The sequence below is a fragment of the Rhea americana genome, unplaced genomic scaffold (assembly GCF_003343005.1).
Source record: "Rhea americana isolate MKP2758 unplaced genomic scaffold, rheAme1 scaffold_32, whole genome shotgun sequence".
In the NCBI taxonomy this organism is placed as follows: Eukaryota; Metazoa; Chordata; class Aves; order Rheiformes; family Rheidae; genus Rhea; species Rhea americana.
In genome coordinates this window covers 3,118,071-3,142,844 of record NW_028186446.1, presented here as the reverse complement: position 1 = coordinate 3,142,844, position 24,774 = coordinate 3,118,071, and the positions used below count along the sequence as shown (strand labels likewise).

Genomic DNA, 24,774 nt, shown 5'->3' with positions numbered 1-24,774 from the left:
GTCAAGCCCCAGAAAATGAGCCCAATTTTGCTAGAAAAATTCTAGTTAGGCTGAAACAGGCATAAATAAATAAATAAAATAAAAAAATGTATCCTTAGAGTCAGCCACACTTCTGAATATTGACAAACAATTTTTAGAAAAATGCAGTTCCTTTCTTGTCTTTCTGGGGGAATCTCTTCTCTAAGCCAGAACATCATTGCTGCACTGGCACCATCATGCTTAGCCTCACCTTATGGTCAAAAATGGCCACCAGCAAGAACTGCCTCGAGGACTTCCTCCTCTCCAAATCCTCTTTGTCAGCATCTAAGTGGTAGTTCCCCCAGCTAATAACTGCTTCAGAATGCAAAAGGTTCACCATGTCCCCAGAGAAACCACTTCAAGTCTTATGAAAGGCATCAACAGGAGAACTGCATCCTGTAGCAGTTCAGATCTACTGCTATTTACATAAAAGACTATAAGCTCACAGAGGCACAACTTCTAGGACATGTCCTCACTATACCTGACCTGACAGACGCACTACCTCTTACCGTAAAGTCCCCTTTCATCTTCAAAGCTCTTGATTCCTGTCATATTCAAGTATAATATAAAATGTGACTGCGTACTTTATAAGGTACAGGCTGCACACAACTCGGTAACAAAGAGCTAGCTAAAAAACCAAAGTACCCATATGCCTAAATACATTACACGTAACACTACAAACACAGGTCAAATAAGGATCTGTTACAGATAAATCATGTCTAACAAGCTGTATGTTGCAGTATGAAATGGTTTATCTTTATCAATTACTGTTAAAATAACTGAGCATTGTAAGAGCCTTTGTAAATGCACTGAGCAAGATTCATCAGCATTAGGAAAACAAACTTCCACCACAGTACTTTGCTATACCATGACTTACCCATGACATTACATGACTTTTACAGAACATGAACACTAACCTGTGTTTTTCCAAGTAATCTATAAGCCTGTTGAACTTTGGTATAATGACTGATATCAAAGTTTTTGCATATTTTGGAGAGTGCTACATCCAATTGTTCCTATATAAACAAAGACAAAAATGTCAAACATTTAATAAAAACAAGCCAAATAATAAATTAAACATGAGCAAGTTAGCAAAGGATGTTTATTTAAGCAATGCTGACAATAACACTTGTAGAGTAGCCAAGACTGTACACTACAGTACTATTTTCAGGTGCTCAAATGTCATTCCTTTCAAACTGAAGTACTGCAGGCTGCAATTCTATTTTTCTGTCAGTCAAATGGTTCCACTACTTCCARGAACAAGGATTGTAAGAAGCGTACGCTTTGTTGAAGTCAAATTCAAAGTGGCATTTACTTTGAGAAGGTCAAGCACTGCAGTATGAGAGAGCTTGGACTTGTAACTTGGTGAGAAAAGTTCATACCTACCGCTTACAAAGCTCTGGAGGAAAAAAAAAAAAAAAGAAAAAAAAAAGTGCTCCATACATGTTCCAGCTTAAGCAATTCGTTCATAGACTTCTGAAGCCTCAGACAGCTGTCTATAAAATGCGAACAACATTACCTGGCTTACAAGTTCATCAGGAAAAAAAAAATCATTTACAGAGTATTATACCAGCATAATGATCAAAGTAATAGGAATTTTTAAGTACCCACACGCTTGCACACACATCATTACTAGTCTTGTCATCAGATCAGTGTCAAACAAAAATACCTGTTTTGCAATAAATTAAGCCCATCCACTGTGTGCACTGAATGAAAAAAATAAAATAGGACCAGGTACTTAATAACTGGCTAATAAGGCTTCTGAGAATTTGCCTGTGCAACTTAATAACATAATTTTCACTTCGTCTCTGTAAAATATTCAGAGATAGACAGCCTAATTCTAGTTATTTTCAATCAACAATGCAAGAAAAGAAACCATGAATCAATAATATATGTAGCTAGCAGATATTTTCTCTCCTTACTAATGACTAGAACCATTTCAATTATTATTAACTAAGGATCTTGCAATGYAATCTTGCTCCTGCAAGTAGAATTCATATATAAGAAGCCTGTTTAGTCACTATCTACTTTTAATTTATTCTGCCAAAAAATTTTCGTGAAGTACTTGACTAGCCACAAGCTATGAATTTTAACCCTGAAGATTTGGTTCTCTAAGTCATCATTATTTTTTTGAGCACAAAGAAAAGGAGATTAGAGTACTTTGCTATTTTTCTAAGCAAAGTTATTTTTCTAAGCAAAATGTTGAAAGGACAAGCAACCTGAAGAGTCAGAACTTCTTTAAAGGATTACCATATAATGATTTCAAAAAAATTTTTCTCCCTTTATTTCACACAGAATAGCTGTACAAAGACAGAAACAAGGATATTATACTAACCATGCGCAGAGTTCTTAATCAGAGTACTCTACTTTTTCAGTTAGATTTCTTTATGGTCTTTTCCACTATAGCCACTTTGAATATTATTTGTAACACAGTGTAAGAGTAATGTCAATTTAAAAAAAGTGAAGTATCTAGAGAGAGAAAAAAAGGGATCTAGGCAGAGTCATCCAACTATTGAGAAGAGTAATTAAAATACTAATTAGTGGAATATGAGTCTATATGAATTAGAGTATATATTTGCACAGGAACACTCTGTGAATGTCTAGATGACCCGACATAAAACTTCTCCTATACATAYGGACATAATCCATTCCAGCAGAAAACACCGTACTTTGGGGAAGGGAAAAAAATCATTTCTAAAATTTCTGAAGTAATAAACAAACACAATTATTGAGCTAGCTCTGACTTGCTTACATCAACCACCATGGCACATTTCACTAGATTTTTGTGCAGGCAGGCAGAATTCGTTCTGCAGAGTTGTTACTGAAAGGAACTAAARATTCTTGTCTCCTTTAAAGCAACATCATTGTTTGCTTCTAGGGAATAAATGGCAAGTAAATGAAAGTAATGGAAACGAAATCTGAATGATAAAATAATCTTGAAAAAGATGATTTTAATGCCTGGCATGGGTGAGATGAGGAGATGAAAGCAGTCTTATCATTAACTCTTTTGAACCAGCCATATACTGAATAGGGATACTTATCAGTGGTACAAAAAAAGAAAGCTTTGCAAGAAACTGAAAGGGCAAAAGCAGAAATGAAGGAAATTTAACAAAATTCCAATCGTATACAGCATTAAATGATGAGGTACAATACTACCTACTTACCTGACTTTCCAAAGAGCACATGATTAGAGGAGCAGAGATCTGAATAGTTAACCCAGTTACGTGCTTTACGTTAAGCTTTACATATATATGCATTACATGCGCTACATATACATTATACACTTTTACGTTATTAGATTTCTTAGAAAAGCTTGCTGAGCTCAAAATTATTTAGTAATGGAATTAAAAGAATTTCTTCTTGAGAAGGCTGTTCCAGGTTCCTATTGTTCAAGAAAGTTTTCTTTTTTTTTTTTTAAACCATCTATTTCCAGTCAGAAACTTACCATATTATATATTCAATTTGCAAGGATACTATCTACCATCTTAGACTAATTCTATGCCTTTATAGTATTTTCCTAGCTATTCAAGTCTCACTTGCCATGCCTTAGCATTGGCCCTACCCAATAGTTTGCTGACCTCTGAAATTTCCAATGAAACTCATCTCCTGCATAGCTTATCCAAAGTTATAGGCCGTAGGTTTGCTGCTCATGGTTACTCTTCACAACTATTTAGAAATAGTATACAAATAGTATACAAAATTCACAGAAGTTCATAGCCTGAAAACCACCATGTATCTTCATTGCACGAATAGCATACCTTTGCTCCAGTATTTCAAATGCTATCTGCCTTCCATATTTCAATGCTTTTCCATTGAGCATTGGCACCGTATGTGAGCTGGTCTCAAATTCAGTATCATATTATACAGTATTTAAGTAGATTTCAGCACAAGATGTCGTGTGAATGGCAATGATTACAGCATCTCAAAGCAAATATTTGAAAGAAATATGTACATACTGTATCTGCTAATGATAATGGGTTTTAATACCTAAAGGTTAAAATACTAACATATGCTGAACATCAAATTATTAATTCTTACCTCTATTTGTTCCAAAGTGTCAAGTAGTTTTGAATTCAACTCACTATTAATGAAAAAAAAGTGTTTTAAATCAAACTGCCAGTCATATTAAAATTTTACAATAAGTTTCGTGTTTATAAAAAGCATATTTTTCTCCTACCAAGTCATAATATAGGAATTTATCATATATCATTGAGCTGCCACTAGTGTCAGGTGAATACCACTGCACTATTCTTACTACTGAAGGGCACTTACCTGCCTTTGTACTTGAAACTAAAATATCTGCATTACAGCAGCACACGAGTCTAGGTTTATATTGCAACAATGTGAAAAAGCCCCAGATAGCATGTCATCCTCCTAGAGTTTACCTAACCATTCACAGACATTCACAACCCCCAAGAAACTTGTGCTCTAAATGTTTTGATGCAGGGGAAAGTTAACTTCTAAGTTAACTCTCTCCATTTAAGCGGCAACACCCATGGGGTGTTCTCCCCTCCCTCCTTGTTCTGTTAGATATCCTGGACAGAAAACTATTTGAAGAAAGGTTTAAATAGGAAAAAAATCTTTAAAAGAAAGAGCTGCTATTAAAGCCTAAATCTGGTACACAAGAATTCATTGACGCTTACCCAAATGCAACAGACTTCTAAACAGGTTATCTCCCATAACAATGTCACATTACTACAACTCTAACTAGAGTTCAGGAGCACTTCTCGTTATTCTAGTTCTTTTATCTAGCAGGAAGAGGTTAGAACAAGYGTAAGATTACTGCCCCCCACACAGAAACACTTCTTCTTAAAATTAAGCAGAACATAGACTATCACCTCCAGTGGATAAAAATCTATCCAATTTATATATTGACATTAACTAGTCTAAAATACAGAAGCTATTGACATTAGAAAAAAATGCGTAATTCATAAGTAAACTGTACATAGACTGAACAAATTAAGCAACTGTGCTAAAAAAAATCCTATGAAAATTTACAAAGCCCAACAGCAGCAGATATAAAAATACAAGACTGCAATTGCTTTCAAATAAATGTCAAGAACATGCTGCTGCTAATCTAGTGTTTCTTTTCCTCTTCTAATTAAATCAAAGATACACACGGATTTTTCACCTCCACCAGGCACTTACAAGAGGAATTGGCTCAACTGCAATGCAGGGCTGAAAAACTTTCTGGGCTCCTGAAATCAAGTCTTCATTATTGCAGGTGATCCCACTTGATTGACTTCATTTGTATACTAGCATAGGTCCTCACAAAAACTAGTTCCTTATTTCCACTACTTTTAGAGGCAAGCCTCAGCTTGCCATTATTACAGTAGTGCATCACAGTTTCCCTTGGTACTGCACTAAAGTCCTTTTTTAAAAATCTGACGTATAATTTCAATGCATGCTGAACATGTTACATGTCATTATTATGGCTTTCCATTTAGATGATCTTAAATATACAATCAACTGGTTTCTTCTTCAGTAAGAAGATTCCAGCAGGGCATAGTTTTACTCCTAGATATAATATGAAAGAAGCAAACCTGGCTAAAACAACGAAAAATACCCTTTCTGTTTACAGTGTCTCAGAAAACCAAAAATCATCCAGATTCAGACTGAGCAGTGAAACAATCCAACCTGACTCAGAGTTTAAAAATGCAAGTAAGTGATATGCTAAGAACTTCATTGCAAGTTATTTCCATCCCTGAAGAAAATAAGCCATTAAATAGCAATACAGTGTAAGACCTACAAATAAGAAGATCCACTTATTAGGAAGTTTGTTTTGTGGAATCTTTTTTTCAGGCCTCAGTAATTTACCATTTTATGTTCTTTTTCGCAATATATCAAAAATACATATGAACTTTGGGATAGGAAGGAAGACCCGATTACAAACTGACTTTGAACAAAGCACAAGAATACTAAGTAAATTTTTAAAAAGGGATGAGGAAAGGAGAGAGAGAGAAGAAATTAATTTTTCAATAGCTTCTGTGATAAACAGAGGAAACCAGAATTACAATGTAACAGAGTGCCAAAGATAAATTCCCCGCAGCTAAGACAGGGACCACAGAAATCATTCTGAATTCAACAGAGGAACCTAGAAAAAAAAAATTATATATTGCTTCCTCCCACCCAAATCTCTTTGAAGCTGTAAAAGAAATGGCTTGTTGGCAGGACAGATCACCTGGGAACATGGGAGATCCGGGCAGCCTAGAGACCTGAGCCTCCATTTCACAGCTCCCGGCAAACGTCCCTCTCCAAGACCTTAGCCGTTCTGGAACGACACGTGTTTCTTTTCTTTCAGGAAAGGAGGAAGAGGAGGAGAAATTCAAATGATCTTGTTCCACATGAAACACGCCCAAAGTAACACTGCTGTACCTTGGCAGTTTCTTGGCTGTACCTATTACGCCCATCATGACAGTGCTATCATCCCTTTCAAGCACGGGCTTAGGCACCAGTTTTAAACACAAATACCCCTAGTTTATTCTTTCAATTAACCAACAATATATTCAAGTGTTCGCAAGATCAGGGCCTAAGTTTATGTAGGCCAAACTGTGAGATGGAGGTAGGATCACAAAATTTAGCAAGAAATGTTGCTTTGATCAAAGCATTGAATAAACGTGTAGAAATGTAGTGTCCAGCTAAAACAGAATGCATTTTCCAAGCCACAATTATTCAACTAGTGCTTGGACATAAAGACAGCATGATTATTATGAAATCCATTTACCATAATTGAGACTTTAATTCAAGGCATTCATTTCATTCATGAAAAACATATTAGAAGTAATTTTTTTTGCATCCCCATCCATACAAATCTAAATTAGCACCTTTTCAGAAGGTACATCAACTACAATACAACAGAAGGAACATTTAGACCCAAATGCAATAGACAAAGTGGTCCTATTATCTGACATTACATTTTCCTAAGGGTTTTTCAGGGGAGTCTACTCACATCAGAACTAATCAACAAGTAGAATGGAAAAGACATTTCTAAAACATAGTGGATCACATAATGCAAGCAAGAAATGCAGCACCAGTACTGATCTGCCCGAGGACGAAGGCAGTGGAAAACAAAGGTAAATAGGAGAAGTCCACTCAGTTATTTTAAAGGAAGATAAAGAGCCAGTCTTAAAACTAACAAGGTCTTAGCAGGGAAGCTGAAGAACTTGTCTCTTCAAATCATGTTTATACAGAACTGATGAAATCTACATACTTGACAGAAGGATTTAAATCCATTCTGCTGTTTAGTAATAGCTACCACCATCTATTAAGAAAAATCTAAAGAATGGTTGTATGAAGGAACACACTGATTCTTTTCCTGTGGACACTGGACAATCCAAGTCATATTGTGAAGATTTCATGGTAAGATACAGGGATGCCTAGCATGCTCTAGTTGACCCTGCTGAGCAGGGAGGTTGGACTAGATGATCTCTGGAGGTCCCTTCCAACCTTACCGATTCTATGATTCTATGATGACTCCTAATAACAGAACCGTATGGAAATTGCATTTCTAAAACATCAGCATGTGTACAACTTCCTAGATAACTTTTTTTTTTATTATGAAATCAAACAAATGCAAAAGACATTTATTCATTTAGTCCAATACCCTAGCAAGACATTATTCTTTTCAATACATCTTACAGACTTCTGGAAGTAAAACATTGCATAGGGACAGAATGCATGTAATGCATGCCCGTATTTACAGCTGAAATGTCTTTTTGCTTTCCCAGTGCAAACAAAAATAAGTTCAGTAACCTATCCCAAAATAAAGAAGCAGTTTAAGGAGACCTGGAGCCATCACTAAAACAAACATTGAACAATAACTTATTCTTTATGACTTCAACCATGAGAGTCAGAGCTCTTGGAGTAGATCAGTCTAATTAACACAGAGAAACAAAAGTAAGATGATTAAACCTCTACACGGCTATGAAAGTCAAAGGACAGTTATACCAGGTACAGCGTGTGCACCAATTTTTCAATCACCCTTTCTTTCAAGAAACTGCTTTCTTTGGATACAAGGACATCCTTTGGAGGGCAACAATAAAATAAATCCTCATAGCTAATTTCCATGAATCTTGTCAGTATGCTGTGAGACTGAAAATACTGCAACTTTAAAATACTTTAAAATAGTACAAATAATACAATAATACTTTCATATCATTTATAGAAAACAAAGTTTAAGTCAAAGAAACTATCTAATTAACCTAAATCTCAAAAGAACATGTTTTTCCAAACAAGCATTATAAAATAATGTCTACGAATTCAAGTTGCCTTTTCAAGGTGAATTAGTGTTACTAATTTCTCCAAAAGACAAAGTGCAGGAGATTTGCAGAATAAATTAGATTTACATTTGCATTCACAGAACAACTGAAGCAAACACTGAGGAGAGCTTACAAATGAATTACACTATTGATGAGACCCAGGTATGGAAGACTGTAAAGCTCATCTCTCTACAGAAGGTAGAAAGAGGCAGAGCAGAAAAAAATGTTCAGGAGTCAACCTGCTTCTCAACAATTGAATTGTGAGGGACAGAGATAGCAAGGTCATTTTTCTTCATTCGAACGAATAAAAATAATTTTCGTTCACCACTATACAGAAAAGGGATTCGAATCTTTAATAGTGTGGGAGTTGTTTCAAGTAATTTTGGCAAATATTCATATATTTGCTATATATTCAATCTACATCCAGACATAAGTTTTATGGAATTAAAAAGGAAATAAGAAGTGATTTTTAAATCTGATACTTCAAAATATGGTAAAATCCATTTCCTAGTCAAAAATTTCTAATCTTATACTGTCCTTTTGTTGCATCTTCAGATCCTGAGACAATCATACCTCAAAAGCAAAACTGAAATGAAAGGTTTACTTTGAAGTTGCCACAAATGATATACTGTCATAGATTTTAGCCCTGTGAAGTCAGAGAACATTTTGATAGGAGTTCAAATGATGCCAAAATTCACACACAAATTTAAAATTCTAATTAAAAATAACAAGAAAAATCTAATGATCATCATAATCTATGAAACATCAAAATTCCTTTCATTTTACTCCTTTATTGTTGCATCTATTATGACTTTAAACTTACTTTAATCCCAACCTCTTATTTCTTTTTAAAAAGCAAGTCTTCCTAGGCTAGAAATTGTAGMTATATGAATTAGTTCCAGTTCTGAAAGTAAATTCTCCACTGCAGCATGAAACCCTGCATAAGCTAATCTCTTTGCCAAGAAGCAGGGCAAATTACCCTTCCCCAAGCCACCTAGCTATGGATAAATTAATTCCAGAATATAAACTCCTGCTTCAGAAACTGAGAATCAATCAGCACTGTTTTATAATGTTTGCAAATAAATATCATCCAGAAGCTGAAACCAGCACAATGTCTCCTTACCTTATGCAACTGTAATGTTTGAAAGTGCTGGCTGCTTTCTGACATTCCAAGCACAGCTGAATAGCTCCTGGATAGTCCTCTTCCTTAGGATAAAATACAACAGAAAACTAATATAGCTTTTGAAGCAACAACTGAAATATTCATTTTTGTTAAGCGCGTATAAATACTAAGAACAAAATAATTCTCCTCTTACACCTAGGCAGTATGAAGTTACAAGAATAGTACTGAGGCTTTTTTGCAGAACTTAACTCCGTGCTCAAGTAACTTAAAGTTAGAAACAGGCAGCATGTTAACAACCCTGTATGTATTATGTTAACTTGTTAATTTTGTTTAATTATGTGCTTGTACAAAACATATCAGAAAGCTCTTACTACAAAACAACTAGTATTTTCGTAGGTAACTCTCAAACTTTTGTTAATACAGTACGACCTATTCATGAGTAAGCAAAGAGGCAAGTTCGGGCACAAGCAGTCTGTAGGCACACTTCACAAAACCAGAGAAGAGGGAGAAACTCCTCTATTAAACACATTCTGTTTAGTTTGACACATTCTAAAGCTAATTAGAAATGAATTTAAAGCAACTGGCTCACAGAAGACCCCAGGAAAAAAAGAACACGGTTAAAAAATAGGAAAAATTGCGCCAATTTATAAGGAAAATATCATACATTGTAGACAAATACAACAAAAAGTATAGGAAGATGCCAGGACAAAACAAAACCAAACAAAAATGAACAAAAAGCAAAACAGCACATCTCATCCAAATATAAAACCACAGCAGCTTCCCAACAGAACATAAGCAATCTCTTGGGTATAATTACTATTTTATCCTTCTGTTGAGCCAGAAAGGCTCTGGCAAGAAGGAAAACTCTTTAATAGTTAAAAGCAACCCCCGCCCTTTTTCTTTTTTGTCCTGCTAATTACATCCATTATATTATGTGCTTCAGAGAGCTCAAATGCAAATTTGTTACAGGACTTTCAGTGTCATTGACACTGAAGAGTAAAAACACAAGGGCAATTTGCACGCAGCTATTATCATAAGGGAGTTTCTGAAATGAAGTGTTTTTAACAGAAATACTCTAATGCAGATCAGGTTTAGCTACAAAAAACATCAGCCATTAGATGAAAACAGAACAGTAAGTCAGCCTAAAATGACTGATGAGTTTACAACTCTTTGCATTTCTCTCCATTGGAGACCTGGCACTTCATCCAGTAAGTCTAGTAAAATGGTAAAGCAGCAAACTTCACAGGCCAGCTCACCACAACGCAGACACATTCTTTTTCCTTTACAAGTCAGCTCTATTTAGATTATATCCTCTGAGCATATAGTCTCTTAGTTGAGACAATTAAGAAGTTAACCCTCTCACTTTACACCAACTTACTCATCACATATGAATGTGACCCTTAAGATCATACTCAGGTATCTCCATCTTGCATCAGAAATCCACTTGCGTAACACACGTTACTAACACATTCCAGATGCAGCTGATCCCTGCAAGTTATTATAGCTTCCTCTCTGGTGTTTTTTAATTGGGAACTCTTATCTAAACCTTCTCTGAACTACTAGAAGGTTGCTAGTAGCCTTCACGCACATTCCAAGCTACTATCTTCCTTTTGGAGTCAGGACGATATATTGGCCAACACATGGGATACTTTACTTGTGAGTAAATATTTAGCTTAGCTCTAAAACTCCCTTTTTCTGGAAAACATAGTTCCAGCCCTTAATGTTTGCCAGTGGTTTTTAAATTATAGAAACCTAACCCTAGCATATGCATGTGGATGTAATGCCCACATCTCAGTCTAAAGACAGCTCCCACCAGCAGACAGTGAAGAGCTGATTTCCAGTGCAATACAATAAAGCACAGAAACAGCAAGCTCATCATTTCACAGGGCTTCATGGGCAAAAGTCAATGTTTATGCTGCATGGGCTGAATTAATATGTTCTTTGTTGGTAAAGAATACCTAAGTGTACTGAGGTAAAATATATTATCCAAGATAGAATTAGATTTAAAGAATATTAAGAGTTAAAAATTGTAAAACTCAATCCCCAAAATGAATAGCTATGAATTATCATAATGACGTTCTATCCAATAACCATCAAAAATATTTGCAAATTAGTAAGTCAGATTTTAGTCACATAGTGTAACAATTCTAACTGCTAATAAATTCATAAAATTGACTTTTTTTTTTTATCTTTGTTCTATGCACTCTACTATGTTCTTGGGCAGTATGTATACTGCAGAAGTAGAATTTTCAGTGGCATGGCCTGAATGCTACGTAGTCTCCTGCAACTAAATATTAAAAAGTTAATCCACTGAATAAGGAAAGAAGCCCCTATACTTAAAAATAAAATATTAAGTAGGGAGCCTGTATATAAATTTGTACAGTGATATACTAAGTATTTTATCCAAACCAAACATACTAAAGTCAGTTAAATCTCAACTTCCTTTTTCTTCCAAATATCAAGCCAACACCAGAAAAGGAGTATGCAGGTGTGGGGACAGGGGGAAGAGGAAGAAAGGAAACTCCACAACACTTATTGAAAACTAACGCCAGCCTCAGTACTCAAATCTAAAGACAGGATTGAGTGTTTGACAGAAAATGCTATTTTTCCTATACTGCAATATTTAGCTCAACACTAAGTATTTCTCTCACTTAAAACGTGAACAGCAGAAAGGGTTTTTTCACCTCATACATACACATAAAACATACCCTGTTTGAAACAGGAAGGAAGGCAGGGACAGAATTAAAAACATTGACAAAGGTAGACTTAAAGCAGCTTTGAAATACAGCAGGAACTGGCAGGAACTTACCTCCAACATTTCACTTAAACGCACATCAGTTCTTTGCTAAAAAAAATAAAAAAGAAAATAACTACACAGAAATTAAGGAGAGTCTTTTACCATTAAAACAAAACAATTGTACCTACCAGTGTTTTTATTGTTCTCAGAGATTTCAGTAGTCCAACAAGTAACTGTCGTTTCCTTTGATTTGCAAGAAGCCCCAAACTAGCTTGTGTAAAGCCTTCCTTTGCAATATTTAAGTGCCTGTAGAAGTTAACAATGAACACGACACTTTCTGTAGTATGCAAAATAAAGCTCATTTCAAATAAATTATATCAGGTACCTGAAAATATATGCTAGAAAAAATACTGTCAGCATTGCTAGGGAAATCCAGACACTGAAATGATATCAATAGGCAATTAAGAAAGTAGTTTCCCTTTCTGCAGGAACTGTCTAGAGATCAGTGGTCTATCCCAAAAGGTTTCTCTTTAAATAGAACTTTTAATTCAGCTCTTTACTGAGAATTGCAAGAAAAAAAGCAACCAATACTTGTTTTAATATCTTCAGTGACTATTGTTAATTCCTTTCAGCATAATCCAGAAATACTATCAGTAAATTTCCTGGCTTTATGGACACCTTGTTAAATCCCTTTTTTGCCCTTTCAATTCTGCCATTAACCAAGCAAGATACCTTCTTCCATCTGTGCAAATTACAGCTGCCAGCTGAAGGCCAGTCTGCAATGATGTGACACGTTCAAGTTCCTACAGAGAGATAACATGTTAAAAATAAAAGTTAAAGTTTACAATATATTAGCAAAGATCAGTAATTAGCAGGATTTAATCACAAGATATTTAGTGACTTYGTCCAGTTACTATATGTTTTGTCATTTTATGGATACTGAACACTGGAATGTAGTACTAAAATAAACTTTTGAAATATAATTATCTTTTGAATAAAGATACTTGAAATCTATTTCAGTGGGACCCTTAATATCTATTTCCTCTACACTGATTCACAGCACATTCAGCGTAAGAATCTCTATACCATTAAGAGAATGCACCACAATGGAATGATCAAAGCTTCAGGGACAGAAGCAAAAGGTTTAATTTGCAGTAATATGCCAGAGAACAGTAATAAATAAATTCACAGAGCAATTTCTTGTTTAGAAGTACTTGTGTTCTAGTAATTTAATAGATGTCACTTCATCATGAACCTTAATTGTACCCTGTTGAATTTCAGCTGAAAAAAAACTCTTCAGCACAGGCAATACAAATTTAACTTGATTTTGACTGTGAAGAACCTAGTATAATTTGAACACCTTAAATAATCAAGCTGTTAATATACATCCTAGGATTTCCTTTATTAAGAACAGCATTGCAAAAAACCGAGCACTCACTCCATGTTAAAGAAAAACAACCTTTCTTTAATACTGCTAGTCATTTTAAAATATATCAAGCACCTTCCATGGGGACCGAGAGACTCGCTTTGGAAAAAAAAATTAAAGATATGACAAGCTAAAACCAATTCAAAGTTTAATTCAGCTTAAAGTCATCTCCTGGTCAAAGTTTCCAAAGATACAAGCAATTCTGATAAATCACTGAGCTGGATCTTTCAATAAAATAGTTCTTCCTTGATGTCACTAACTCTGCCTTTGGAAAAAAATAGAGCTGAGTTGCTTATTTGCATAATACCTTAAGAAACCAAATTCCAACATTACCATCCTCAGCATCTACAATACACTTTTCACTGCAAACGCACTTTGAATAGCCATGACATTTGCAAAGATTATTGTTTCTTCTTTCACAAGAAAACACTCCACTTAAGGCATTGTTCCATTTAAATTTTGCCTCTTGAAAAGAATCTGCTTGTCCCTTAAATGTAGCCAGATGGAGAGGTACCAGGAGACAGTGCAGCCTCAGCGTCCCTAGAGAAGGAACCTTCAGTCCAGCATTTAGGGCTGGATAGTTTTTTTCTTTTCTGACAGCCAGACTATTTTCCACTCATTGGCTGTTCCCTCTCCTTCAAGGGAGAGGAGAAAGCTATAAACCAACTGCCTTATGTTTGTGACCTACCTTTCATAGGCTAGACCAGCACTTCATACTAGAAGTGGGATGCAAACCAAACACACTTCTTTGCAAATTGACAGAGTACAGATGCTGTACATGCAAGATGGTAGGCAGGACGTGTGGGCCACAAGAGGCAAGTGAGCAGAAGAGGAAGTCATGCTGTCAGGACTAAAGAGGAAAAGAGCTCCAGCTCGAGGTTAACAGCCAGGAGGCACCAGCCCCAGCCTGCAGCAGGAATATATCAGCTGAGAAGCAAGAGGCAAGGGAGGGAAGAACGCAACAGGAAGAAAGTTAATGAAGGAGGCAGGCCCTTCATCACGAAAAGCAACCATTATTGCCTTCCCAAGCTCTCTCCAGCCTCTTGACCAAAATGAGAAGTGCAACAATCCACGATCCATCGCAACTAGGAAGATGCAGAACCAGTTTCAAATGTTTCCTTTGAAAGGCTGACAATTCTCATGGCTCTTGGCCATGATCCAAGGATCATTCACCTAACACAGCAGAATGCTATGACCTATTGAGAAGGCCTATGGCAGTCACTCCCTACATACTATGCCTGAACGTACAAGTCCTTCAAATCTCAAGATGAGACCAAAGGGAATAGCTTAAGTGTTAGCAGCCACAACACAAGACAAACTTTGTAAGCAGAGGGAATAATTAATTCTACAAAGTAGCAAAGCAAGCTTTTGTTTACCCCTCCTCAGCAAGGGTCCTAGCATTGTAAATAACCGCTGAGGGAATTTCACGTATCATTGCAATGGCAGACTTAGTAGGCTCTGCCAGCATGAGAGAGAGTAAAAAGAACTAGTCCAGCAGTTTGTCTTTGAGATCATCAAAGTCAAGTACTGCTGGACTATCACAGGGAGCACATTAAAAAGCCACCATTATGTGAGGAGCTGCAGATACCTAGAACTATTCATCACAGGATAGTTCTCAGACTACTTTGATAGCAATCCAGAGTTTTTCTCCTGTAGAATTCTTACTATCATCTCCTGGGAAGATGAGATTTAAAAAAAAAAAAAAAATCAGACTGAGCTGACCAAACATATAGGAGCATTATCAAAAATAGATGAGTAGAAAAAACACCTTCTTCTCTTCAGAGAATCATTATGATAGCTGTCATCCTATTACATTTAAAGAGAGAAAAGAGAGCAGCCATACTCATGTTTTATTGCAACTTTCTAAAGCAGTTACACTTTGTTTTGCTCTCAGGCTTCTGGGACACACCAAGTGTCCATATCCAGCTCAGTCATCTCTCCAACATACCTCTCACAACTGTCTGAGATTAGTGGCAGGTTTCTGGTTAAGTGTTCCTTAAGGAACATCATTGCTGTTTTCTTTTATGGAAAAAGATCAGAAACCACTCTCAACACAGGCACTAGAGATGCTCCTGTTCAAGTCCATTATAGGTACTGGACAAGCCTGTGTATTCATGTTCTCTGAACRCTTTGTTAAAAATGGTTATATGTAAAAGCCTTTAGCATCTTAATGGACCTCTAGCTCAAAATGCAGTTGGTTCTTTTCACTACAGATAGAGGCTTAGCATACACCCACAACTGGTGCCAGCCTAGCTGCTAGCATATCTATTAATCAACTACTAGATTTACTGGTGTCCATGCCCATCCAAACAAACCAGCATTAGCACAGCACAAAATGGACTACAGTCAAAATTTAGACCTTTCTGCACCAAGCTATGAAAGGCAATAATTCCTCATACTGTGTATGCATTGAGCCTGGCATAAAAAAGCTCTTTGAAATCTATTCTCTTTGCTAGTTCAACAGAACTTAAGACACAACGTGAAATCAGGTCAGATCATTCTAGACACTTGACCTGCTTTTAGTTTYGTGGTAATGTATCTAGAATCACTGATGTTGACAGCTAGTCTGAATTTTAAATAAAACAGTCATTAAATACCTGTAGATTAAAAATTACAGCAACTTATTTGTTAACAGAAGTATCAAAACATAAGAAAACTTCCTATAACATATTAGCTAGTTATTTAAGTTCATGGAAGACATTTACTGTTAAAATGTGACTATTGGTTGCCTTACCTTAACATATGCAGGCTGCTTTTCAAGAATCAAGTCTGCAACTTTCTTAGATACCTTCAAAAGGAGAATATTAAATGGGATACACAATAATTTCAGTATAGTAGGCAGTTCCTATACACAAGTTCTACAAGAGGTTTTTGATTCCATATCATTTACTTCTATAACCTTCATATTTACTAACAAATATGCCACAAATAGTGTAAAAAAAAAAAAAAAAAAGGCATTCAACTTTCCTTGGGAACAAGAAAGAAATATATGTTTACAGTTCCATCTGGGAAACTAGTGAGTATTTTTAAATTAATCCCGTACCCCTCTGCTTCTAGAATATGCAAAGAAAAAAAAAAAAAAAAAAAGGCATTCAACTTTCCTTGGGAACAAGAAAGAAATATATGTTTACAGTTCCATCTGGGAAACTAGTGAGTATTTTTAAATTAATCCCGTACCCCTCTGCTTCTAGAATATGCTAGGAACAAAAATAGAAGCAATATGGAATACTAGAACTGCTTACTTTCTACTTAGTATACTACTAGAGTACAAATTTAAGTTAGCCATCTACCCTAGAGATCTAAATTAGCCATGAGGATGCTTACCTTTCTAAGGCATACTGTATCAAATAAAATCCATGCCAAAATGCATATTCACTCTACACATATTATACCCTTTCTTTACCACACAGAGCATCTATATTTTTGAATTTTATCCACTGTTCTGAACTACCAGTAAATGGAATGCTGCCAAGAGCTGCCATGCGTACTGAATTTAAAAATGAGTATTTTTAGCTTTGTCAGTAACTTGTGTGTAAATACAAAAAGAAAAAAGAAAAACCAACAGTAACAGTTATGTTAAGGTTGCAAACAGTTTTCTTCACCAGGGACTACATACATTTAAGAAAGAGTTCCAAACATGATAAAGAAATTATTTGTATTGCTCTATATTCTTCTCTGAGGGACCAATATTCCCAGGAACAGAAGGGAAAAAAAAACAATTAAAACTGACACTAGCACTCAGCCAAACCACACTGCAATAAGGGAAAAGAGAGACGAGAAGGTTTTAATATCTAGCAGGTTTGCATCCTGCTTAGTCAACTCCAGCATGAAGTTAGCATCTTCAGTCAGCATTCCTATAGCAAACTTACAGTGGCCCCATCAGGTCATCTCCCAGCCTTGCTCCCATCCGTAAATGAGTGGTCTTCAAAATCCTAGTATCATCAATTGGCATTCTGGACAAGGGGCATATATCTAGCTATGCTTTCCTCCTTATACATTAAAATTTTGATGACCTTTTTTTTTTTTTTAACTTTCTTAGTTGCTCTATCAATAATGCAGCTTTCTTCTGCAGAACAGCAAAATAATCAGCCACTGTGCAGAGTAAAGAAAGGCAAGAAAGGACATTAATAGGCCAAAAGCTACACAGGCCTAAACAATCTTGGGTTTGGAAGAAGTTTTCTTCTGTGCACAATCTATAATCTGTGAAAACTGTCACCTTCCCTACCAACAACTCCTCCCACATAGCCTCATACAACCAAGTATATCCTTCTCCTAAAGTTTTTACAAGTCAGGTATCCCCCTAGTTTAAATCTAATAGTTCAATTCTTCACTGTAAAAGGGAATCATCAAGTGGTATACAAGAATAAAAGGAGCCACATTTTGTTCTGTTTTTGTACATCACTTTTTTGGTTTTGTAGGTTCTCAACAGCCCATAAAAAGCAGTCAACTCTACCAAGCATCTGCCACAGACATTTTTTGTTGTTTTGCCGATTTCACTGATAGTGCCTTTCTGAGCTTCCAAGCTATTCTCTCTCTCTTTTGGATACGGCATCTTATCCCAGATTACTTCCTTTCGCTTGCAGATTGTACCAGCCCTTTTGGCCAACTCTACATAGTTGTAATGATTTTTTTTTTTAATTCTTAACATTTGGAATCTAGAATTGTAATTGTYAGCAATGAAACTGGCTGCAATTTTCAATCTGTGGAAGATATAATATTGCATGAGGGGATCTTGAAAACAAGTTTCTCTTCTTTAATCAGATCAGAAGAAATGATTTTATTTCATCTCCTGATGAAAAAAATACAGCTATGGCAACCAGCCTATTAATTAAAATACAGCCAAACAGATGTACAACTGCAGAAAATCTGATTCAAATTATCTGTATCAAGATGATTACTCAGATAAAAGCTAGGATGATATACACAGCAAAGTAGTCTCAAGTGGGTCTGAATGCATTCTGCCAAATGAAAGTTTGCTATGGAAAAAACTACTAGTAAATACCAAGCCTATAGTGACCTTTAGGATAAAGGCATCTCCAAGATCAGTTATACAAAAGCATATGGCAAAACAGCTCTGACCTTTCACTCCTCGCTACCTTTCACAAATGACTTAGTCATTTCAGTACTGTATATTACAGAAATTTTAAAGTTGGAATTCTCTAAATCATTACTGTAAATTCTTATGTCAGATACAAATATATGTACTGAAACTGAGATACAGCTAATGAAAAAGGCAGTGTTTACTCTTCTTCAAAAGCATAGATACTGTGATCTTCAGATAGACTTTGTGAGTCCTGAATCTAATAATCTTTTCACAGTCACGGTCAAGCCATTTTTAGGGATAAATTAACAATGTACAGAACTGTACAATATAGTTTTGCATGAAGAACACTAACGTCCTTTAAGATAGTCAGATTAAGAAAAGACTTATCACCAGATAAATAGATAACAATTAAGATAGAAGAAGCAAATATGTATTAGTCTATCACTCTGCCCTGAAAATACTACACAAGGAGTTAATACACAGTATGCAAAAAAATATTCAGTAATTCAGCACATTCCCTAGGAGGAAAATAAACTCAAATGACAATCCTTTCCTACAGCAGAATCATATTTAGATTAGGTTAAGAAAAGCACAAAAGAGGCCCAACCAGGGAAAGGGTGTGGGAAGGGGAGGGGAGGGAAGAAGGAAAGGAAATTGCACACATTTCTTGTCAGAATTTTTGGCTTTGAGGAAAGAAAAAATAATTTAAAGAAAAACAAGTCCAGGCCATATTTCCTAGCGACCTAGCCATCGGTGCTCTCCCCTTTTACTCATCAGCTGCACACACCTTCCAGTTCACAGCATTCAATAGCAGCTGTACATTGAAACTACTTCCCTAGCTGTGTACGTACAACAGGCAAGACACTGACAACAGGTACAGCAATTATTCAGCATGCATCTATGAAGTAGTCTGAGCCTGGAGTGTGTTTCCCAAAAAAACTAGGTCACCACTAGATGTCCTCTTAAGACCATCCTCTGAAAAATAATTAGCTTTTTCAATCTTCTCTTTTTCCTTTCCATCTTCCTTTTGAAGAAGGATATCCATTTGCTCAACTTGCCACTGATACTATAAAAATATTAATAGGTATAGGTTTATTCCAGAAAAAGCTGTCTCAAAAGGAATTTGTTCTTCATGTAAAAGGTCTGGTATTTTCCTTCTGTACATTTCCTACATTTAAAGACATGAACTAGGCTTCTTACCTGCAGCCTCAGTTAATATATTAATTTACCATACTATACTGTTCACATTTAAAAATGCAATGAATCAGTAATTAATGTATGAAAAGAAAAAAAAAAGCCTGAAATGTAATGAGTATCTTTCAGAAACTGCAACTGATTATCCCCTACACATTATAGTTATTACTCATTGTTATATTTCATTAATTTTACTATCTAATAATTATATAAAAGTATTCAATAGCAAATCTTGGAGAGTTACTAGTCCTGCAAAGTTCAGCAAAGTGGGGCAGGAGACCTGCATGCATGTGCAAGGAACTCCTGGCAAAACTCAAAACAGAAGAAGAAAGTACACAGAATGTGGAAGAGGGGACAGGCTACTTGGGAGGATTATAAGAATGCAATCAGAGTATGTAGAGATGTGGCAAGGAAGGCTAAGGCGCAGCTGGAACTGAGTCTGGCAAAGGATGTCAAGGACAACAGGAAGGGCTTCTTCAAATACATCAGCAGCAAGAGGAGGACTAGGGAAAATGTGGGCCCGCTACTGAATGGGGCAGGGGCCCTGGTGACAAGGGATACAGAAGAGGCAGAATTACTGAATGCCTTCTTTGCTTCAGTGTTTACTGCTAAGGGCCACCCTCAGGAATCCCAGACCCTGGAGACAAGAGGGAAAGTCTGGAGAAAGGAAGACTTGCCCTTGCTCAAGGATGACTGGTAGAGATCATTTTGGCAAACTTGACATCCACGGCCTGATGGGATGCACCCACAAGTGCTGAGGGAGGTGGTGGATGTTGTTGCCAGGCTGCTCTCCATTGTCTTTGAAAGGTCACGGAGAACAGAAGAGGTGCCTGAGGACTGGAAGAAAGCCAATGTCACTGCAGTCTTCAAAAAGGGCAAGGAGGAACCAGGTAACTATAGGCTGGTCAGCCTCACCTCCATCCCTGGAAAGGTGATGGAACAGCTCATTCTGGATGTCATCTCCAGGCATGTGGATGGAAAAAAGGTGATTGGGAGCAGTCAGCCTGGATTCACCAAGGGGAAACTATACTTAACCAATCTGATAGCCCTCTATAATGGAATGACTGGCCAGGTAGATGAGGGGAGAGCAGTGGATGTTGTTTACCTTGACTTGMGCAAGGCTTTTGACACTGTCTCCCATAACATCCTCCTAGAAAAGCTCAGGAAGTGTAGGTTAGATGAGTGGACAGTGAGGTGGACTGAGAACCAAGAGAAAGGCAGAGCTCAGAGTGTTCTCATCAATGGCGCGGAGTCTAGTTGGAGGCCTGTGGCTAATGGAGTTCCCCAGGGGTCAATAGTGGGTCCCATCCTGGTGAGGCCACATCTCAAGTACTGCATCCAGTTCTGGGCTCCCCGGGACAAGAGAGACATGGAGCTACTGGAGAGAGTCCAGTGTAGGGCTACAAAGATGATCAGAAGGCTGGAGCATCTGCCCTATGAGGAACGGCTGCGAGAGCTGGGCCTCTTCAGCCTGGGGAAGAGAAGGCTGAGGGGGGGGATCTCATCGATGTCTAGAAGTACCTGAAGGGAGAGTGTCAAGAGGATGGGGCTGGACTCTTTTCAGTGGTGCCAAGAGACAGAACAAGAGGCAACAGGCACAAACTGAACCACAGGAAGTTCTACCTCAGCATGAGGGGGAATTTCTTCCCTGTGAGAGTGACAGAGCACTGGAACAGGCTGCCCAGAGAGGTTGTGGAGTCTCCTTCTCTGGAGATATTCAAAGCCCACCTGGATGCAACATGCTCTAGGTGACCCAGCTTGAGCAGGGGGGTTCAACTACTTGATCTCCAGAGGTCCTTCCCAATCTAACCAGTTCTGTGATACTGTAATTAAACTGGCAAATGAAAGATAACACAAAATCTTAACTCTAAAGTAAGAGTTTTTAAAATATTATGTTTTATTGTCGCCAAAAATCCTTCAAAACAAGAGACAGTACAGCACTGTTTAGTACTCTGATGAAGTATTAATACTTGTCTTCCAGTGTATTGAAGAAGTTGAACATAGAAAGTCAATTTTTAAAAGAAATAGCACGATTCTTCAAAACTAATTTATCTAATTTATCATGATTTAATAATTTTCCATTTAAAAAATACATAATTTAAAATTAACATCAAGACTGCTTAACATTTCATGGGTTTAAGAAACGTAATGAACTTTCTTAGTTCCAACTCTTGATATACTTATTGTCAATATAACAAATTACCCAAGGGGACAGAGGAAACAATTTTACTTACGGCAGCTTGCTGTTGCTTTAATTTGTCTCTGTATTCTTCTAGCTCTTGAAGATTAAGTACTGGAGGAAGCTTCTGCATGTAAACAATAAATTAAAATCCATGAACAATAAATATACATAAAATACACATGCAGCATTAACCACCCAATCTATTTCATTAAAGAAACACTCTTCTTGYTTCTGTAATCTAATTTGCATTCAAATGACATTGAATACTGAAATAAATCAGTTACGATAAATAAGAAAATATCATAGTTAACTCAAAGCTCCCTTATTTTAAACAATATATACATACAGATATACACTTTTAGTCAATAGAATTATTATATTTCAATCTATTAATTATGGCTGCTAAAAAACACTCAAAATAYAGAACATTTTTTCTGCCGCCTATTCTGGCCTTTTCACAATGGATAGGTCATATAATGAAGTGTACATTAGCACAAGTCTGATGTTCCACCATGTTAAAGGAGAAGAATGTATACTGGTAACATACAAAAGACAACCCACACAATCACAAGAAGGTCCAAGGGGAAAAAAAAAAGAAAAAAAAAGTTTTGTATCAAGGCAGAATAAAGGGAAAAAAGTGAAAAAGATCATTAAATGAAGCTGACTTTTGACTGTCATTTGTGATTAAAATATTGTCTATTCTTCTAAGAAGACAACTCACCTCTAATTCATATTTCACAATATCAAAGGAATCATTGGAAAAATACACTTCTTCAATGCTGTTAATTATTTCTTGCTGAACTTGAGGATCAGTTGGTTCTTCCCGTAATTCTCGGAGCTCCTCCTTTACAAAACAAGAAGATTCCCACAATGTGCTATCACATCCTAGCAGGAACAGTGCTTTACCAAAGCAAGTAGTTTTTAAAAGTCATTTAAAATTTCAGTACAAAAGCAATGGAAGAAAACAAAGATCTGTCAGCTGCAGCTTGTTCTTTCTGCTGCACGCAGCAAGATAAAGGCACAGACTTTACTGTTGCAGTTTTTTTTTKKTTTKKTTTKKTTTTTTTTAAGTTTTGGATATCTAAATACTTCTTAAGCAATATATTTTATCTTTAACACTTGACACATGCACCAAGTTCATAGCTTTCCTCCTGAAGTTCAGTATGCTGTAGAAATTCTTGTAATAAACTAAAAATAGTCTGCCAAGTTGTTTCTACAACTCCACCAGAAGACATGTGAGGAAGGGTCAGGGGAACGCAGCATTAGAAGTAAAACACTCCAGTTTCACACTAAAGTTATTTATACATGCATGATGGTGCTTAGTAACATCATTTTTGTTTAAAATGCGTTAAACATAGGCTACACATGATGAGGGTATATTATAGCAAGCTATTTGTCATATTTTAATTGTTTTACAGTGATCCATTACATTTAATTCRTTTGAAAAAAACCTCAAACATCACTCTCAGCAAATTAGTTCTCATTTAAATATCCAAGAAAAAAAACAAAAATATAATGATAGTTTCTTGAAAGCCAGTGTGTTAGATTTTTGTCCAGAAGAAAGCTGTTTCTGTGATTTCAGAACAAGTTATAATACTCAGACTATAATCATTATGCTAAAGACATAATTTGGTCATTAACTCTATAGGCAATGGTTCAAGTTTAAAATGATAAATGAGCTCTATAAATGAGCAGTACCCAGAAGCTGCAGCATCCTTTGCTCCATAGCATAGGCCCAGACTCTGTGGACAGAGGTATACTAAAAAAAAAAAMCCAAACAAACACACACACACCCCGACACATTTCCAACATTTCTGAGATGTCTTGTCAACTGCCAAATTTTGTCATGCAAAACACTATTCCACATGCCAAACAGTGTGATCCTTATACAGTCTAATGCAAATTCTGACAAATTAGTGTGTATCAGAAGACACGAGGAATACACTGGACACCCCAAAAGGGCCAAAACAAGCTGTCAGCTTCAGACTATAAAAAGTGATACTTATGAAAGYAATATCACAGCAAAAAAAGACATTTAGGAACACATAGCATATAGCTTTATGCATCTTATCCAAAATCTCTTTCAAATGATTATCAGAACTAGTAAAATATATCTTTCCAAAAATATACCTTCTTGAGAACCTCTTCACAGAAACAGGTCCCTGCGGTAGAAGCAAGTAAATGCTTGGTCCTTTATGAATAAGCATCATTCACCTCACTATTTCTAAACAAAAGCTTAAGCTTCACAAGCATAACGAGAAAACTTGCATTAGGAACCTTTAAGTTGCATTTTCAACCTGCAGCTCCCATGCTAAAACAAAACTGGTAACTCATGGGACAAAAGCATGTTGAAGTTCTATCTTAAACAGCATAAAAGCCATTACTTGATTCAAGATACAGGAGAAATATCTTTGCATCTGCTACTTTTGAGAAAAAAGTAACTCCAGCCCAAGTTTTTTCATATATAACCAACACAACTTAATATTAAATCAAATCAAATGTATTTATCATCTTTGGTATAAATCTACTTAAATGCAGTCAAAAAGGATTAATTTGGCATTTCCAACGTATTTTAATGAGACAGTCCTCCCACTAGCAAAATCTTCAGAAACTAGGCTACTTCGTCAATCATTAACTGTGGCCTGTCTCATGAAAGAGAGAGTGATTGTTACTTTCAAGATGAGATGAAGCAGTAAATTAACAAATCCAGAGAAGATTCGGCTTCATTGATCCACCAAGTCCTCTGTAGTCCTCTGTATTTTTAGGGAAGAAACAACAGCTTGCAGAAGGGA

General features: G+C 36.3%; 1 protein-coding gene across 1 annotated transcript in view; it reads right to left on the bottom strand.

Moving 5' to 3' along the window:
• VPS50 (VPS50 subunit of EARP/GARPII complex) overlaps nucleotides 1–24,774 on the bottom strand; it is a 98,292-nt gene that overhangs the window by 62,068 nt on the left and 11,450 nt on the right. Inside the window, exons 3-11 of the mRNA XM_085310507.1 lie at nucleotides 22,704–22,826; nucleotides 22,035–22,106; nucleotides 16,297–16,350; nucleotides 12,869–12,939; nucleotides 12,325–12,442; nucleotides 12,209–12,244; nucleotides 9,400–9,482; nucleotides 4,057–4,099; nucleotides 936–1,034 (exon numbers count right to left, since the gene is read on the bottom strand). Of these exons, the coding sequence (XP_085166633.1) occupies nucleotides 936–1,034; nucleotides 4,057–4,099; nucleotides 9,400–9,482; nucleotides 12,209–12,244; nucleotides 12,325–12,442; nucleotides 12,869–12,939; nucleotides 16,297–16,350; nucleotides 22,035–22,106; nucleotides 22,704–22,826 (699 nt within the window). The remainder of the gene's footprint in view (nucleotides 1–935; nucleotides 1,035–4,056; nucleotides 4,100–9,399; nucleotides 9,483–12,208; nucleotides 12,245–12,324; nucleotides 12,443–12,868; nucleotides 12,940–16,296; nucleotides 16,351–22,034; nucleotides 22,107–22,703; nucleotides 22,827–24,774) is intronic.